The sequence below is a fragment of the Arachis stenosperma genome, chromosome 6 (genome assembly GCF_014773155.1).
Source record: "Arachis stenosperma cultivar V10309 chromosome 6, arast.V10309.gnm1.PFL2, whole genome shotgun sequence".
Taxonomy (NCBI): domain Eukaryota; kingdom Viridiplantae; phylum Streptophyta; class Magnoliopsida; order Fabales; family Fabaceae; genus Arachis; species Arachis stenosperma.
The window spans coordinates 10,622,794-10,641,960 of record NC_080382.1 but is presented as its reverse complement, the minus strand read 5'-3'; the positions used below and the strand labels follow the sequence as shown (position 1 = coordinate 10,641,960).

Sequence of the window (19,167 nt, the reverse complement as noted above, 5' to 3'; positions counted from 1 at the left end):
CGATCCTTACCACTGATATCCTCCACTTTACAGGCTGAACCATTCCGACCACCCAGACTCACCGTCCACCCCACCAGTCCCGTAGTCAACGCCAACCCCAGCTCCGGCAACCCCCTCCGTTGCCCACCCCACCAGTCCCGTAGTCACCGCCAACCCCAGCTCCAGCAACCCTCCGTTGCCGACCCCACCAGTACCGTAGCCACCGGCCGTCGTGTGAGAACAGACAGTAATAGAGATCTTGAAAATGGTAGAAATGCTGCACCTCCTCATGGTGGACCAGCTTGGTGGTTACCTTGTCTGCAGATGTGTATGCCCTCACTTGTTGCGCTACATGTTGCGCAGGTGTGTTAATTTTCTGTATGATTTTAATTTTTTTTTTTACTTTTAATTATTTATTTTATTTGATATTTTAAGTTAATTAGTTTGGTCATGTATTGTTTAAAAATCTTAAAAATAAGAATTCAAAAATATTTATTGAGTATGAATTATTATATTAAATTTTTTTATATTAAAAAAAGATGTTTTTAATTGTATTTTTTTATTCAAAATTAAAAAAGAATATTAAAAAATTATTTAGAATAATTAAAGAAATCAATTTAAATTTTGTAATTATTTGAAATAAAAAATTAATAAATATATAATTAAAATATTCTTTTAGATATAACTCTTTAATACGTTATTATTGTTTATATATTTTTAATTTGTTTATTATAAAAAGTTTATGATTTAATTACTAATTTTTTTTTTTTTTGATTTTCAGGGATATGCTGATATTTTATTTTATATATTTGCTTCATTCTGTATGATTTTATATTTTTTGATTGGGATTATACTTTACTTGAAGGGGAAGTTTAAGGTTAAATCAACAATAAAAATTGTTGATGCTATTTATTTTACATTAGTCACGTTAAGTACCGTAGGTTATGGTGATATTACTCCTATTTCTATAGGGAGTAAAATAGTAACTATTTTTGTGTCTCTTTGTTGCCCATTTGCATCTAACATTTTTCAAAGGTTCATATCACATCTTCTTAAAAAATTAGAACCATACATCATTATAATATTTGCACCATGCATACCAAATGGGTGGGTAATTGAAAATAAGTTAGTCCAAAAAGCAAAAATTTATTTAGCCATTGTTATGGTCTTCTTAGTCATTGGTAGTGGAACACTTATGGCCTGTTTGTTAGAGGATATTAGTGTCTTTGATAGTTTTTATTTAACTATAATTTCCATGACAACCGTAGGCTACGGTGATTACAAATTTAGTACTCTTAAAGGAAGGTTAATTTCATCCATTTGGATTGGATTTAGTGTTGTTACATATAGTTATGTAACTTCATATCTAAGTACCGTTATCCTTTCTTAAATTGTATTTTGTTAATGAATGAGAACAGTTTTTTCCACACCTTCTTCTTTATATTTAATTAGTTTTTTTCGCAAAAGTTATGCCTCTTAGGCGCTCTTAATGGTGTATTAAATCGTTTCTCATTGGTGCTATCACTGCCTAAACGACTAAGCAGAACTTTATTCCTTGTCATTCTTTAGTCAAATAAGGCAAATGTAACCTAATTTTAACATCATATACCTCCAAGAATAAACTAATAGATGAACTTAAATAACAAAAGAAGAACGACTAACCTCACTCTCATTCACTAAAGATCTTCATTATAGTGAAATAGTGAACATAATTCAATAACTAATGCTATGTGTACCAAAGTTCACATGTTTAATACAACATCATAAATAAGTACAGAAAGGAATTTGCAAAACTCAAAAAACGTTTAGAGGATCTAAAATAAAACTGTCCTCACATGTAAGCCAAAATATGCCTGCACTTTGAAGTTGTTTCACTTCTGAATATAGTCTTTTAAAAGTTGATTTTTGGGATGCAAATTCGCATTAGTTCGCCAATTGGCCACAGCCTTAGAGACAGTATCATTAGCCTTACAAATCTCCTCAGCAGAAAACTTATGCTCTATGATTCCCAAGGGTCCAGGCTGCAATACTTTAATCACAGTTTCCATCTCTTGTTCAAGCTGTCTGTAACACATTCAAACAAGTCTGCATAAGACATAATAATAAATTACCCCCACTTACCAGAAAGATCAGGCTCCTCTAATATGCACCCTTAAATCATTTAGTGGGTTCAGAATACCATTAAAAGACAGTTATACTTTAGAGACAAATTCAGCATAGAGGATCCTCTTTTTCCCCTTAGCAAATTACAAACAGCTCTATATTCTACTAAGAAAATGCATTTTTTTCCCCAAAAAAATTTTGAAATATAAAATTTAATCAATAACCTTTTGAAATTACAATCCAGTGAATCCACAAAGACCTCAAACTTGTCAAGTTTCAAAAATTTAATAGCAGCAATTCAATCTCCAGCAGCACATCACTAGGCAAAGAAATCACAAAATCCTACATAACTGAAATAAATAATCATGAAGACAGTCACCATTTAAGCATAATTAAATCACAAAACAGTAAAACAAACACAAACACAAACATTACCTAACTTTAGTATTTAGAACTTGATAATACGCATAAAGACTGGGATGAGAGCGTGGTATTCTTGTTTTCATTGGAGAAGATCAATAGAAGAAATTGGCATGAGAAAGGAAAGCAAGTTAAAAGAGATCATCAACTGAGATTAGAAAAACCTGCAGAGACAGAGAGTTAGAGCAAACTGGGAGAGAGGAGGAGGCGGTGGAGCAAAGCAGAGGAGGAAGGCTGGAGGAGGAGGCAGCAGCAGAAGAAGGGGAGAAGAAGCATAAAGAGAGACTGTGGCAGTGCAGAGGGAGATGATGTTAACGAGGAGCAGCAAGCCTTTCTCAAAATTGGGAGTGATGGTGTCAAATGAATGATCTGGGTTGGTAAGAATTAAATCAACTTATTACTTAATAGCACAACTTTTGCAGCAGATTAATTCAACTTATTACTTAATAGCACAAATTTTCTCCTGTTAACTTCTATAGACACTGAGATTAAATTAAACAAGAGACCAAAAAAATATACATTAATAATTGCTTGAAGGAACAAATTTTAGCACTGTCCGAAGAACTATAATCAGAGCTTACAGGGACAACCAAAAAAAAAAAAAAACCCAAAGCATGTAGAAGCAGAAAATAGTACCACGAAGGGGAGGGTTGGAGAAGAGGACGGCGAAACAACAGAGCTCGGAGAAGAGGATGGCGGGTCGGCGGCGACGCTGGCCAGTAGAAGACGACAATCCTCGAAACGGAGAGACTCGACGGTGGAGACTGCTGCGACAGATCTATCGCCGGCTGGTTCCTCGCCTGGATCTGAGTTTGTTGCATCTCTCCCAGGATTGGAGTTTAGTGGTTGGTGTGGGAGAGTAATGGAGATCTGAGTGTTTGGTGAGAGTTTTTTTTTTTTTTTTTCTTTTGGTTAGGGTTGGTGATAGGGGTGGCAACACTACCCGAACTCGCGGGTACCCACTCCGCCCCTACCCGTTCGGGGCGGGTAATTACCCGCACCCGGACCGGGGCGGGTTTTAGCGGGCGGGTTCTTGGGCGGGGTGGGGCGGGGTGGGGTTTAGGTTAAACCCGCCCCTACCCGCCCCGGTATATATAATAGATATATAAATATATATATTTTTAATATATAATATATGTAATATATATAAAATAATTAGTAAAATGATTAATAATATTGTATCATATTTAAATTTTATTTTAATTTATGTTATGAATGTAAATAATGGTTATATAATTTTTAAAATTTTATTTTACTTTTTGGATTTAATAATTATTGGGGCGGGTAGGGGCGGGGCGGGTACCCGCAGGGGCGGGTTAGGGTTTAACATTTTACTACCCGCGGGTAGAAGCGGGGCGAGTTCGATGCGGGTTTTTGTTGAGCGGGGCGGGGTCGGGTAGAGCAAAAACCCGCCCCTACCCGCCCCGTTGCCACCCCTAGTTGGTGAGAGTTAAGATGTAGGGTTTAGGTGAATTTTGTGTTTTAAGTGAATTCTTTTTCTTAAGCTCCATATGGTGTTTATAAGTTTTATTAGTATATTAGTATTAATATATTAGTATAGATTATATTTTAGATTTAATTATTTTATAATAAAATTTATAAAACTTTAATTATTTTATAATAAAATTTATAAAACGTATTCCATGATAACCATACTCGTGTTTCACCGACTAACACTAGGGTTTCACTTTTTCATTGTCCCCAAAACTCAACTCTGTCTCATTTGTTTCTGAAATAAAATCATTGTTCTTTCTTTGATGCATCTTCCATAATTTCGTCTCTTTGCGGCGGCTGCAGGCTACTTCCTCCCCATCGGTGGCTGCAAGCAGTGGTTTCAATTTTCCCCTTCTCCTTTATCTTTGTTCTGTTGTTGCTTTCTAAACTCATTGCATCTTCCATTTATTTTCGCGGTTCTTTTTTTTTTTCAATAAAATTTGGCATTGGTTGATCCAGGTTTAACTGTCTAATTTTGAGAATTTGTTGCATAGCGTATAGCCTCACTGTTTCCTTTCTAACTTCGATGCTTAGTTTGCTTTCGATTCTTTTCTTGTTGATGTTTGCATATGATTTCTTATAACTGTAAGATATTTTTGATTAATATCTATTTATTTGTTTTAGAGTTGGTCCAATGGAGGATAGCCAGGAAATTGAGGAGCAGGTGCAGGAAGAAGTGATTTCAGACAATGGAACTGAAAAGAAGAAGGAAACTCGTGATGAGATGCTTTCGCGGCACAGGTGATGTTTTAGTCTTGTCATTTTAGTGAATCTATTTGGTTCTGCATGTTCATGTAGTAGGATCTATTTGTCATGGAATCTATGGTATTAAGTAGAAATTGTTGTAGTTCATTTCTGTGGCTAAGCAAGAGAGAAGAGTTTATGGTGAATTCGTGGTGTTTAGACAGCACTGTAGCTTCAATAACCTAGTTAATGATATAAGGGACACTATATATAAGAAGAGTATCCAGGATAATTTTTCAGTAGTTTACCATCGACATAACATGTTGAACTTGAAAGTAGTCACGGTATACACAAACTTTACTTGTAAAGTATTCATTCTGTTGATGAAATGTATTTCAGATGGGCTTCCTAATTATTGATGAGAAGTAATATCAATGTATCTTGTAATTGGTATGTGTCAGCTTCCCCCCACAACCATCCAGATGTTCAAACTTCAGAGGAAAACCCTGTGCTTACATATTGTCTCCTAGTAAATGTATGGGCAAGGCTGTTTCTTTTTCAAAACCTTAGCAAATTTCTTGACCCTCAAATGAAAGGTTTCTATAACTATACTTAAGGCATGATTCATGGACTTCAGAGTTCATTGCGATACTTTAGCATTGTTCTTCTATATTGGTGCTGCCATTACCTTCTTTGTTTCTTCCCATTCTTGTCAATTTTCTTATAAGTAAATGCATAAACTAATAAATCTTATTATTTTAATTTCATTTTAGCTAAGGTTTTAATTTTTCCTTTATATATGCGTATGAATAAGATATCAAAGGTGTGGCCATGAGTTTTCATTAGGTTCTTCCTATGGATTTTCAGATATTTCAACATTTGAATCACATTACTGATCTCAAACTTGTTTGTCTCTTGTTTTTATTTGTTTAAATTGTAATTACAAAAGTATCACTTCATTCACTCTAGACTGTATACGTTTTATTACTTCTTAGTTTTTCTGGTTCTTGTCGCATGTGACACATTTCTCCATGATGACTATGTACTTTCAGGAAAGAGATATCACAACTGCAGAAAAAAGAAATTGAAATGAAAAAGGCAGCAGCTAGAGGTAGCAAGGCTGAACAGAAAGCTAAGAAGAAACAAGTGGAGGACGAGGTTACTCGACTTTCTGCTAATCTTAAAGAGAAACATGCAAAAGAACGGGCTGAATTAGGCTATAGCAGTGGTGGTAATGGGAATGAAAAGGGAAATTTAGACAGTTTGATAAAGGCCATAGCTGGAGTATCTGTTGCCAATCAGCCTGACCGTGCAAGGGTTAGCAAGGCCCAACAGAAGCGTGACCGAAGAGCTCAACAAGAAGCAGAAAGGGAGCAGAGAATCCAAGCAGAGCAGAGTGACACTATAAGTGATCGTACAATTGAAAATGAAAAATTGGAAAAGAAGTTGAAGCCTCTCGGTTTAACTGTGTGTGAAATAAAGCCTGATGGGCACTGCCTCTATAGAGCTGTTGAGGATCAGCTGGCCCTCCTCTCTGGCGGTAGATCACCTCATACATACCAAGAACTTCGAGAAATGGCAGCTGCTTATATGAGAAAGCATTCAGCTGAGTTCCTTCCGTTTTTCCTTTCAGAAAATTTGATCGAAGATGATTCAGATGAAACACTTGCTGAGAAATTTGAAAACTATTGTAAAGAGGTGGAATCCACGGCTTTATGGGGAGGACAGTTAGAGCTTGGTGCCTTGACTCACTGCTTGAAGAAGCATATTATGATATTTTCCGGCTCCTTCCCGGATGTGGAGATGGGGAAGGAGTATAAATCCGCTGCTACCACTGCCTCATCGAGTTCAAGTATTATGCTTTCCTACCACAAGCATGCTTTTGGACTTGGTGAGCATTATAATTCTGTGGTCCCAGCATGATCTGATGGGTATATCACAAGAAGCATTTTTATGACGATGTTGCCTTGTAGCATTTTTCTTAGAAGCCAAACATTTGATGGAAGATCTCTTGGAACCGAAGTTGTTATTTGGTAATGGTTATTATAACTGTACATTTCTCTACTGTATGATTTCTGGATAAGTTATATTTGATAGTTATGTATCAAAATTTTTCTTATGGCGTCTGCCTGATTTTGAATGGTTTACCTAAATCCATATATGAGGGGAGATATTTGCTCTAACATAATGCACACTTTAGTTTTATTGTATTTTTATAATGCACACTTTAAGGTGTTATATATTTTTGTTTCTCCTCCATTTTTTTCACCTTTAATAGTTAGGTAATTTTGGGGGGAAGTACTGCAATCTTTACTTTTTTCAGTGCCCATTAGTATTTGGCTATTTGCTATGCAAGTGCCAAGGGTTTAGTCTAGTAAACTTGGACATGTATATTAATTTTTTTCTATTCACCCCCAACTATACCATGTTATATCTAAATATCTAACAACTAAAGTTTTCTGCCACGTGGCCAAATGAAGGTAAACGAGTAGGTTTTACTTTTACCTAAAGATTCCGCTGGCTTAGTCCTGTGTCATTGACATGCTCATTGAACCATTGTGATCCACGTAAATGATTTTGATCAACATAATTCAAATTTTGAGCAGCTCAAATTTTATGTTGTTGAACATTCAGCAAAGGGAATACTTTGCTTTGCATCTATAAAAGGGTTAAAGTTGAAGCATAAACAGCTTGGAACAACGAGAGAAACTGTGTCTAGGTTCCTTAATTTACAATCTTGTATGCTGAAAACCGTCCTCGTTTTCTTTTTATTCTTGTGTCTTTGTCACGCTCCGCCACAACTTTATTTATTTTATTTTTTACCATATATTCTTATTCCATTTCTATCTTAATTTGTCTCTCTCATAATCACTTCTACAATATATTCCCCCTATCGAATTGTTACCAATGCTGAGTTTCAACTCGTGGTTGAGGCAAGGTAAGATCATAATAGAGGCCTTTACCCTTTAGTTTCAAATGTTTTCTTTTTCTTTTTTATTTTTAATGAACCAAATAGAATATATCCATTCATATATTTTATGATCACTGCTTAAGGAAATATCTAAGGTAGAAGAGACATTTGGAGATAACTATGCATCATCGTGACTCGTGAGGCTCCATGATTTCTTGAAATCCCACTAAGACAATAGAATACAACTTAATCACAAAAAGCCTATATCTGCATACCAAGATAGCAAGAGGTAAGTAATACAAGAGTTAGGGTTCTTGAAGCACATTCTGTTACTTAAAAGTGTTATCCATTTATGATGTTAAATCTCTAATCTCTCACTCTGACAAAAATAAATAAATAAATAAATAGTAAGTAATACGTAAAAAAAAAAAAAAGAACTTCTCTAGCAAAATCGAAGGATCTTCACGCCTATATGAGCTTGGAGACCACAATGTATGTATTATGTAACGGATTCCTCAAGTGATATAACTCTCGAAATTTCTTGACCTCCATTTTATTCTTCAATAACCATATGCATTTCCTTTCTTTTCATTACCTTTGATCTTGATCTAATATTAATAATTAAAATCCAACAGAAGATAATGTAAATATACCAAAGGGACCGTGCATTATATAACAGTTAATATGCTTTCTATTTTTTTTTTCCCACAGTTCTTCCAATATGAAAGATTAAGGACTAATAGTATCAGAGTTATATTTAAAAATTTGTTGTTAACCAATAAATTATTATATGCACAAAGTAAGATTCAAACCTCACCACTAGCAAACTAACCACTAGACTTTCTGATAAATTTGCTAATGCAAGTTTGCCATTATTATACCTACAAACATTAATTATTTTTGTATGACATAGTTCAAAGAAACATACTAACACAAAAATTTATTATATTTCTTCCCCCCCTCCCCCCCTAAGTTTTCCCATCCAATAATCAAGGAAGTCATATAATAATAACCATGAACACGTTTCCATATGCTATATATATAGACTATAGTTATTGGTTATAATAATCTATAAACATTCCTGCACGATCATTAATATAAGTAGGACTACGTACGTATGTTTGATTTTGTCCTTAGATGAGTACCATGGTACCAAATATATCTTCAATTTTTCTACTACGGATCGGAAGGGGTGAGAATCTTACAAAGAAAATATATAAAATAAATAAAGTTGCTCATGAGTAGTGTTTTATTTAGGACCACTTTCTTTATTATTTTCTCTCAACCTTAGTAGTAGATGCTCCAAAAATGAAGAGATAACACACACATAGTCACATAGCAATAATAGTAGCATATATAGTGTATACTTCTGTGTTGTTATGACGATGATGATAAGATGTGGCGCAAAATAATAGAAGCTAAGGCAAGCATTTATTATTTCCATTTTGTGAAAAAAAGAAAAAAGATATGCTCTCTTTGATGCACATATTTCTGATGAATCTTATTCTTTGAAGAATTAGATCGACCTTAACAGCTAGCTATAAGGCAAGTTGTTATGTATGATAGATATTGATGCAATGCAAGTGCAGTACAATAAAAGGTACATTATTTATCGAGAATACTCTTCAAATCTTCTCTTCTATCTTATTATTCCCTTTATTTTCCATCATTTTATTTTTTTTCAATCATGGGTCGGCAATGCAATAACAACCCCACCCCCTCACACACCACCTTATAAATAACCCTTCATCAATTCTCACTTTACATATATCATTCATATAAACACATATACATATTATAATAATAATAATCATTGAAGATGGAAGGTGTGGCGAGCATGGTGGCTGAGAAGCCAGTGGTGATATTCAGCAAGAGCACGTGTTGCTTGAGTCACTCCATGAAATCACTGATAAGAAGCTTTGGTGCAAATGCAACTGTTTATGAGCTTGATGAGATCTCAAATGGAGAGCAGATTGAGAATGAGTTGATCCGAATGGGGTGCCAGCCAAGTGTGCCAGCTGTGTTCATAGGCCAACAATTCATTGGTGGTTCTAAGAGAATCATGAGCCTCCATGTCAGGAATGAGTTAGTTCCATTGCTCAAAGATGCTAAGGCTATTTGGATTTGATCATCAACGTAACCAAAATTAAATCACTACTACTACTATAGTCTATAATATAAGGATATATAGTTACATATGCATATATGTATTTCTATGTTACGTACTCTTGCTATGTATATCTAGTTAATTAATTAGTGAGCAACATTAGCTATATGATTAATATTATATATATATATAGTACTATGAATGCATGAGTGATATATAATATCACTTATTATGAGTAGTTACCATGCACTACTTATATTATGGATACTTTAATTTCAACATAATGAAAATTTGGCGCGTTATTGCTATGCATGATGTATTGTTTTACTTTATGTATGTTCATCATCTATTTCAATTTTAATTTAGTAAAGTGACAAATAAATTCCTAAAAATTTATATTTTGAATATATTAATTTTTTAAAAAAATTATCAATGTAGTTTTTTAGAATCATAAAAATAGATAAGTTAGTTTAAACTAAAACCTTTTACATACTTTAATCATAAGGATTAATTTAAAAATAGTGTGTTCACATTAAAAGATTTTATTAATATTTTTTTAACAATTAATTTATCTAAACTATAAATTTTTAAAATTTATTTATTACTTTACTCTTATTAATTTAAAACTAATTATTAGCTTTACAATATATCGTACATACTGAAACTATAACGCTTTCTTAAATTGCAATAGCATTTTAAAGGTGATATAATGTACAAATATACATTAAATGTTGTTGATATGAAAATGTTAGACGCATATTTTATATGTAATTATTATTTAATAATTTTTAATTATTATTATCCTTACATAAAAATATATTCGTGTGACTAATCACTTTAGAGATGTAAATTTATGCACGATTTAATATATATATATATAAAATACAATTTTGTTGATATACAAACATCTCGCTGATATTTCACGCTATAACTACCATTTTGTTGACTCTGCCAATCTCTAAGTACTTAGAAGTTAAAAATGGAATTCAAAGTTTTGCATATATAATATGCTGCACCTTTAATATTTATTTTGGTTGCCTATGCTATCTTTCATTACAATAAATTAAGAATTTATTCGTCGCAAATCGAAACTTTATTTAATAATTGTCGCTAGTTAATAAATTACTGTATAAAATGAAATTCGAATTTTGACACTTGGTTATAGGTAGTCTTGCTTTTAAGATATCTCTTTAACATTTATATTTCATATTTAACATTCACATTTTTAACTGAAAGTTTTAAATTGAAAACTTGTCCTAATCTAGTTAAGGTTAAGACGTGTCGTTTACATATTTCATCAAGTTTACATAACTTTGTGCATGTATGACAAATAATGACACATTGACACACTAATGGAAGAAAATAATAATAGTCAATAGCAAAATGTGACTGAGAAGCTTAATCATATATTCTCACATTTTTTTTTTTTTACTATGCTAATAATTATAAGTTTGCGTGAAGTGATTATCATTCCAAATTTTTCTACCTTAATTATTCTTTCACCTGCTCTAACAAGCACATATAGTATGAAAATTCAAAATAAAGCTTCACCAAAAGTAGGTAGATATTGTGATTATTAGTGAAAGCATATATCGTTTTCGTTTCCGTATCAAACACCAATACTTAATTAATTAATAATTAACTCAAAAAAAAAAAAAACAAAGATAAATCGATCTCATGATTTGATGGTTGTGCACTTTTTCAGCATAGATAGCAGATAATGAAGGCATTGTGAGGATCAAAGGAACCGTACAAAAGAGTTGGCCCTTTGATTTATGTTTGAGCCGTTTATTGAGATTGATGGAACAAAGGTGGTTGACACAATTGAAAACTTGGAGCCAAGGGTTGTTTTTACAAGCTGATGGCACGTGGAAAATTCTCTTACTAGAACATTGCGAATAATCTGTGTATATATACATACAAAAATGAACATGCACATTTTTAATGTTATCTGTTATTGGCAAAAATGCCTGGCATAAAAGTAAGATCCCTATTGGATCCAAATCTAAATCAGGATGATATTGAACTATTTAGATATCTTGTTTTTTTCTCTCTAATAACCAATTAAAATGGGTGCAAAGGAATCACTCCCCTCTCTTCTCTAGTCTCTACCCCTCACATACATCTTTGTGGAAGTAATAATGACAACATTTGAAGACATTTGAAGACATTGTGTGCATGATTTCGCAGTTCACTGCTATTCTCACCAAAGCATTAGTTGCACTAACAAGAAATAGCTTATATTATTCTATAAGGATGTGGATTTGATTTTGTGACAACTCAATTCTTGCTTTACTCAGAATAACTTGTAAAATAGTGTTCACTTTAAATAAATATCGCAAATTTATATATATAATAAGGTGAAAACTCAGATGAAGTCGATTTCACGTGAAATTGATATTTGAAAGTTGTTAGATGAAAATTTAGTCAAATCAGTCAAATTATCTAACGGCTCTCAGGTATCAACTTTACGTGAAGTCGACTTTACCTGAGTTTCCACCATATAATAATCATTGGATAATAATAAATTCTTAAATAAAATTTAAATTTGTAACGAACTAGTCTTTTACCGACTTAAAAGATATATATCATAAAAAAAAAAGGACTTGTAAAATAAAAGTTTTGGTTATTAATTAGACTCAACTATTGATTAGAGGGAGAAAAAATGGCTTGACAAGTCTCTCATATCATCCGTCAACAAAAACTACTCAAGAAAAAGGTTAAAACCTATGTTATAAGAACTTAAGATAATTTTCTTAATAAAAAAGTAATTCATGAAGAAGTAGTAACGTGCTACCGAATACTGCTTTTTTAACTATTGACTATAATAGTATTTGATTAGATTAATACGAATATAATAACCTCTTTAATTAGTGCCTAAATACTTTACCAAAAATACTAGCCATACAATCATATACATTGAACTGGAAACAGCATGAGACCATGCAAAGTTACATAATTAATATATTTAAATGAAAACCATATGCTCAAAGCAGAAAGCACATAAAAACTCAACATCTTTCTAGCATCTTTCTCTATTCAACGTGCAGCAAAAAAAATAAAAAAGCAAAATTCTATGGCTACCCAATGAATAGAGTTTTGTGTTCCTTCATGGCTATATAAGGTATAAGGATATTTAGATTTTCATGATATGAATGACCAATCAACCATGGTAACCATTAAAAGAAAAATGCTATTATTGTGCACTGTATATAACTTTATTATATAAGCATCTATTATATGCCCCCACCCTTCCATAAATTAAAAAAAAAAAATCTTTTTCTTATTTTTATTTTTAGTTCTTCACCTTTCAACTTATCTTTGGGTATTTGGTACTTGAACTTTGTGGGAATATTGTTAAGGCATGGAAAAAGTTGCTACTTGCTGTCAATAGATAAACTCAACTCCGTTCACTTCATTTTGATCAGATTCCCCTTCAACAAAAACAACAGTAGGTATAGTTAGTTTCTATCATGTCAAAACACTGCTACAGTTAATTAAATAATAATGTAATTATGCTAAATTTTGAATATTACTGATTAAGTGATTAGGCACAAGAAAAAAGAAAGATTAAGATGATTGATAATTAAGTAGACTCCTGGAATAATTTTCACAATGTTCTTTGAAATATTCTAAGCTAAAATTGCAACATGAATGTGAGTCTATGTGCTACGCTAACATAGCCAAGAACATGGGTTGGATACATTGACTTTAAGTCTCTAACCATGAGTTACACTTATCATTCACTCTACAAAAGGATACATGGGTTAAAAATCAAGCAATCAGAAAGGGCAATTTGGGAATCCATTGATGACAGAACTTTTTATTTATATACCAAAAACGTTTATTCTTTTCCAGATGTTTATTCTTCTCTGTATGTGAGTGAAAGAAACCTTCCAATCTCATCTAATAGAATAAACCAAGTGCAATGATGGTATAAATAGACCACCTATTGATCTCAAAGTTACACATACTAAACCAAAACCAAACCAAACCAGAAACCCAAAGACATAAATTGCCTATCTTTCTCTCTAGTTAGTAGTTACTTTATAATATTATATCAAACTATATATTAGATTATATTATAAGCTCTATAGCCTTATTAGTAATGGATGTGTTGACAATGTTGACTGCTGAGAAGCCAGTGGTGATCTTCAGCAAGAGCACTTGTTGCATGAGCCACACAGTGAAGGCTCTGATAAAAAGCTTTGGTGCAAACCCTGCAATGATTGAGCTTGACAAGTTGCCAAATGGTCAGCAAGTAGAGAGAGCACTGGTCCAGCTCGGCAGCCGGCCAGGCGTGCCGGCGGTGTTCATTGGACAGCAATTCATAGGTGGTGCTGATGAACTCATAAGTCTCAATGTTCAAAACAAGCTTGCTCAATTGCTACTAAGGGCTAAAGCTATATTCATCTGGAGTAGGTAGCTGTAGCTATAGCTATCCAATTGCAAAGTAAATTCCACCCTTTCACTTCAACTCACATGAGCAAATAAGAGGTTCTAGTATTGTTCTTGGGAACCCCGATGAGTATAGACCTTCTTCTAGCAATGCTTCTTGTGTTCTTCTCTTGTTGAATCTTGTTATCCTAATCCTAATTTTGTATAATGCAAGTAGTTAAGCTTTTACATCATCATAGTCATAGATGGCTCTATCATGTTATAGTCCCTTTTTGGAGAGTAATAATCTGATTTTGAAGAGTTAAGTCCAAATTCAGTGTGCAATCTCTGCAATGTGAAAAAAATGAACAATATGCTAATAACATTATAACAGTCCCCAAGTAATAGACAATCACAGATTTCAATTGAAAATATTGTACCACCAGAGCAGTTATAATATAGCACATTTATTATAGTGTATCCTATTTAGGACACATTTATGTGTATATATTTCACAGAAGATTAATTATGCAGGGTGCCAAAACTTATTTAAGTATTGTATTCGTATGTATATAGATTTCACAGAGACATATTCTATACTTTATTATAGGTGGGATATCCTAAGATAAATTAGAGAGAAGTAGAGGGAGTGAGAGGCAAAAACAGAAAGTATAGAGATAAATTCTGAAGCAGAAGCATTTATTTGTTGAGGAATCCTGAGTCCCCACTGTGATGCCAAGAACTGACCTCGCACTAGGTTTTGTGTTTTTATATTGGTTCCCCAAACGCATATGCCATAGACCTTTTCAATTTTTGTTTTGCAAAGGGTATATGCCAACAATAATTCAACTTCAAAAAACTCTAAATGTTCTTATGCTTGGAGAGAAACACACCCTTCATTCATACAATGAGTTTATTTTCACCTGGGAAATTTTTGTAAGAATATTCTTAATGAAATCGAAGATAGCTATAGCCAAATGATAAAAGATTGCGCATTATATTAGCTTGATTTATCAAGAGAAAGCTATATTCAACTTTTTGAAAGCATGTATAATGGAAAATATAAGAGATTCATCAACAGGTTATAGAATTCAATGCATGACAAACTATATAAAACAATAATTTTTGGGTCCAAAAGGTCTTTCTTTTTTCTTGTTTTGTTTAAAAAATATAATTCCATTAGCCTTTTTTTTTTACTTTTTTTATTTTCCATAATATTTTTGTATCCGATAGATGAGAGACTAATTTATCACTAATTTGAGCTCCATTTAAGATTTGTTTATGACAATGAATTATTATATAAGCGGACCTAACTCCAAATTAAAATAGCATGCATGATTTCTTTCTTTACCTTTCAGCAGACAACAGGTTACAGAATTCAATGCATGACAATTAAACTATAGAAAACCATATCTTTGGGTTCAAAAGGTTTTTTTTTCTTATTTAAGAAATTATTTTATTAGCTTTTTTTCATTTTTGATTTTCCAGGCCATTCTCTGGCCATTGGCCAATAGATTATTGTATACACAAGGTAAAATTCGAACTCTCAATATTTATTTAAGTGTACGAGTAAACTAATCAGTCGACCAATCTAACTCCTTCAAAATAACATGGTTTCTTTCTTTTATCTTTCAGCAGACAAACCGAAAACTTTATGCATGTTTGATCAAGGGATAGAGAAAATCCAATATAAAAACTACATAACACAAAATAATGGAACTACTTCGGTTTTCTACCTACATAAACAGATTTTTTCGCAAAAGTTATGCCTCTTAGGCGCTCTTAGTGGTGTATTAAATCGTTTCTCATTGGTGCTATCACTACCTAAACGACTAAGCAGAACTTTATTCCTTGTCATTCTTTAGTCAAATAAGGCAAATGCAACCTAATTTTAACATCATATACCTCCAAGAATAAACTAATAGATGAACTTAAATAACAAAAGAAAAACGACTAACCTCACTCCTCATTCACTAAAGATCTTCATTATAGTGAAATAGTCAACATGATTCAATAGCTAATGCTATGTGTACCAAAGTTCACATGTTTAATACAACATCATAAATAAGTACAGAAAGAAATTTGCAAAACTCAAAAACGTTTAGAGGATCTAAAATAAAACTGTCCTCACATGTAAGAGCCAAAATATGCCTGCACTTTGAAGTTATTTCACTTCTGAATATAGTCTTTCAAAAGTTGATTTTTGTGATGCAAATTTGCATTGGTTCGCCAATTGGCCACAGCCTTAGAGACAGTATCATTAGCCTTACGAATCTCCTCAGCAGAAAACTTATGCTCTATGATTCCCAAGGGTCCAGGCTGCAATACTTTAATCACAGTTTCCATCTCTTGTTCAAGCTGTCTGTAACACATTCAAACAAGTCTGCATAAGAAATAATAATAAATTACCCCCACTTACCAAAAAGATCAGGCTCCTCTAATATGCACCCTTAAATCATTTAGTGGGTTCAGAATACCATTAAAGACAGTTATACTTTAGAGACAAATTCAACATAGAGGATCCTCTTTTTCCCCTTAGCAAATTACAAAACAACTCTATATTCTACTAAAAAAATGCATTTTTTCCCCCAAAAAATTTTTGAAATATAAAATTTAATCAATAACCTTTTAATAAAAAAGAGTCAAGTAAGGATTACATTGCTATATATTCTCACAATTTGTGAAATATGAATGGTTAAAGTTAAGCATTTAAAATTCTACGAAACAACATCAAAATTTCCAATTCTGTTAAACTTTTCAGCCGGAGGAGTTTCCTACATTACAGAGTAGCGCAATCAAACAGAACAATTTTTTGTCGCAAAAACAATGCTAATGTAATTATGAAATATAAAGGCAATGTTCCCAAATCGATAATAAGCATTAACATAACCTAATTTCATAATTGAGAGGGCGGGGGCAACTACGAATTGTGATTAGGATGAAAAAGAGGTTCACCTTATTAGCCCGGAAAATGGCAGCGAACTTCGAAACCCCATGATCCCTCACTGACACTGCAACAATCGAACCCAACGGTGATCTTTCGGTGAAATACGTCGTCGTGTTTCCACTTTCCAGGGACGGAGTGAGCTGCGTTTTTTTTTTTTTTTTTTGTGGTATCAGAGTGAGCTGGGCAAGGTTCTGAAAACCGGACCGGTCATCAAACTACTTTAGTCACTGGTTCACTAGTTTACTGGTCTAACCGGTCTAACTGTGGTTCAACCGAAAAAACCATTCCATAATAAAATAATAAAATTTATAAATAAACATCATAAAATATCTTTCAAATTTAAAACCCTACACAAACTATCAGTCTATCACCAACTAAATGTAATTAATTAATCATCAAAATATGCAAAATTAACATCATTATACTTCCATTAAAAATAACTGGATTGAATTGCAGTGCATAAGTTAAAGATAGACAATATTGCCTTAAAGTAATTGAGTCAAAAAGTAAAACAAAACAGGCCCTTTTAATTCTTTTATGCTTGTAGGCTTCAATACAATACAGAAGAACTTTCTTGAAGGAATTTATGGCAACCAAAATAGGCCCTGCTTTTGTCTGAATTGTACAAGATATGATTAACAAGTTTAAATATTGTAGTTAATCAGACCAAAAAAGAACATTTCCCAGTTGTCTCACTGAGTCCAGCCAAATGGAACAAACATCACTGTGTACTAGCATAATTCTAGGTCAGACTCAGTTCCAGAAGATGTTATTATCTTCGCCAGTTCCCAATTCCCATTTGAAAGTTGAAGCCAACACTGAACCTTTTGAAATAAGGAACTTCAGAAGTAAGGGAAAGAAATAGAAAATTCTAAACTATCCATGTCTTACTAATAATGAGAACAGAAAAACTCAATCTCTTGAACTCGATAATTACATCAGTTATCCAAATAAATAATTGCATCACAGTTATCATAAACTGATTCAAAGCCTAGAAGCAGAGTGAAATTAAAAACATGAAGCATATAATAAATTGAAAGATCACCAGTTGCAATTTTTTAATAAGAACAGAAGTTAAGAACAATGAAAAATGAAGAAAGATTAACATTTTTCAACCCAATTTTAACAAAGCTCATCACAATGATTAACAACAAAAAAACACTGAAGGAACAGTGAATCAGTAAAATGGGCAGTGCAAATTTAAAATTTAAAATCTATCATCAAATACAATCAGTGAGCAAAGCCAATCAACCAAGCACTGACTGAGCATTCTGTTATGATTCTGTTACTGGGAAGCAACAAATTCAAGTTACAGCAACATTTAGATCAGCAACAAGGCAAATTTATTGATTAGCAATTCAGCAACATGCAAAAATACAGGGAGAAGGAAAATTTGGAAAAGAGAGAACAGGGAAGCGATGGTTCAGGGACTCACCAACGGTTGACGGCGAGTCGGCAACCACCCCACAGAAGGCGACGAAGCAAGAGACAACCCCACGAGTTGCTTCTGCCGCCGGCGACGAGACAGACGAACCACGAGATGCCAGTGACCGAGACGAGACTCGAGTGACACTTGGAGGCAGAATCGAGCAGAGACAACCACGGACAACGAGCAGCAACCAACGCGCACAGCTCGAGCACTCACTGGCGGAGGGAGGCGCGAGCAGCCGAGCACAGAGGAGAGAGGGGAGATGCGAGCACACGAAGCGGAGGATCCGGCGAGAGGCCCGACACCACGAAGATGGTAGTTCTTGAGTGCGACGGACGGCGGCAGCAGTCTCTCACTCCGACAGACGGCGACAACGATTGGTGGAGGCCGCTAGGGTTTGCTTTCTTTGGTGGAGGCTATGGCATTTGCTGAAGGAAAGAGTTGGAGAAGGGGGATAAGTGGATAACGCGTGCAATCTTCCTTTCAAGAAAGGAAACGACGTCGTTTTTTAAACCGGCCGGCTTCCGGTCCGATCCGACCATCCAGTTTAGCGGCCGATTCAGAGGTTCTTGAACGGTTTTAGGTTCTGCGGTTTTACACACTGGACCGAACCATTTTTTGTTGGTCCCCGGTTGAACCGGTTCGACCTGCCGGTCCGGTCCGGTTTTCAGAACATTCAGCTGGGTTTGTGTTCTCCATAGTCCATAGTTAATCAC

The 19,167-nt window shown here is 33.8% G+C and overlaps 4 protein-coding genes and 1 long non-coding RNA gene across 12 annotated transcripts; 3 read left to right on the top strand and 2 right to left on the bottom strand.

Annotated features, from left to right (window-relative positions):
* Positions 1-1,621: 1,621 nt before the first annotated feature.
* LOC130935105 (uncharacterized) lies at positions 1,622-3,391 on the bottom strand. Of its 4 annotated transcripts, none has more exons than XR_009067809.1 (5): positions 3,139-3,391; positions 2,667-2,871; positions 2,518-2,577; positions 2,307-2,432; positions 1,622-2,043 (listed from the first exon to the last, which is right to left on the bottom strand). It is a non-coding gene; the product is annotated as an uncharacterized LOC130935105 (long non-coding RNA). The 4 variants fall into 4 exon arrangements; XR_009067810.1 differs by having other exon boundaries at positions 2,694-2,871; XR_009067807.1 differs by having other exon boundaries at positions 2,518-2,871.
* Positions 3,392-4,108: 717 nt separating this feature from the next.
* Positions 4,109-6,939, top strand: LOC130935104 (OVARIAN TUMOR DOMAIN-containing deubiquitinating enzyme 5). The gene is made up of 3 exons (XM_057864677.1): positions 4,109-4,333; positions 4,621-4,737; positions 5,733-6,939. The coding sequence occupies exons 2-3, from the start codon at positions 4,631-4,633 to the stop codon at positions 6,601-6,603; spliced, it is 978 nt and encodes a 325-aa protein (XP_057720660.1). The 5' UTR covers positions 4,109-4,333; positions 4,621-4,630; the 3' UTR covers positions 6,604-6,939.
* A 2,323-nt stretch (positions 6,940-9,262) lies between these two features.
* On the top strand, positions 9,263-10,006 carry LOC130936490 (monothiol glutaredoxin-S6-like). The gene has a single exon (XM_057866566.1). The coding sequence runs from the start codon at positions 9,411-9,413 to the stop codon at positions 9,717-9,719; it is 309 nt and encodes a 102-aa protein (XP_057722549.1). The 5' UTR covers positions 9,263-9,410; the 3' UTR covers positions 9,720-10,006.
* A 3,677-nt stretch (positions 10,007-13,683) lies between these two features.
* On the top strand, positions 13,684-14,469 carry LOC130936520 (monothiol glutaredoxin-S1-like). The gene has a single exon (XM_057866607.1). The coding sequence runs from the start codon at positions 13,807-13,809 to the stop codon at positions 14,122-14,124; it is 318 nt and encodes a 105-aa protein (XP_057722590.1). The 5' UTR covers positions 13,684-13,806; the 3' UTR covers positions 14,125-14,469.
* Positions 14,470-16,009: 1,540 nt separating this feature from the next.
* On the bottom strand, positions 16,010-18,916 carry LOC130932852 (uncharacterized). Of its 5 annotated transcripts, none has more exons than XM_057862295.1 (3): positions 18,458-18,916; positions 17,031-17,162; positions 16,010-16,437 (listed from the first exon to the last, which is right to left on the bottom strand). In XM_057862295.1, exons 2-3 carry the CDS (start codon positions 17,069-17,071, stop codon positions 16,245-16,247), a joined length of 234 nt encoding a protein of 77 aa, XP_057718278.1. In that variant the 5' UTR covers positions 17,072-17,162; positions 18,458-18,916; the 3' UTR covers positions 16,010-16,244. The 5 variants fall into 5 exon arrangements, with proteins under 5 accessions (XP_057718278.1, XP_057718277.1, XP_057718274.1 ...); XM_057862294.1 differs by having other exon boundaries at positions 16,011-16,437; positions 17,031-17,846; XM_057862291.1 differs by having other exon boundaries at positions 16,011-16,437; positions 17,031-17,283.
* Between the last annotated feature and the right edge of the window lie 251 nt (positions 18,917-19,167).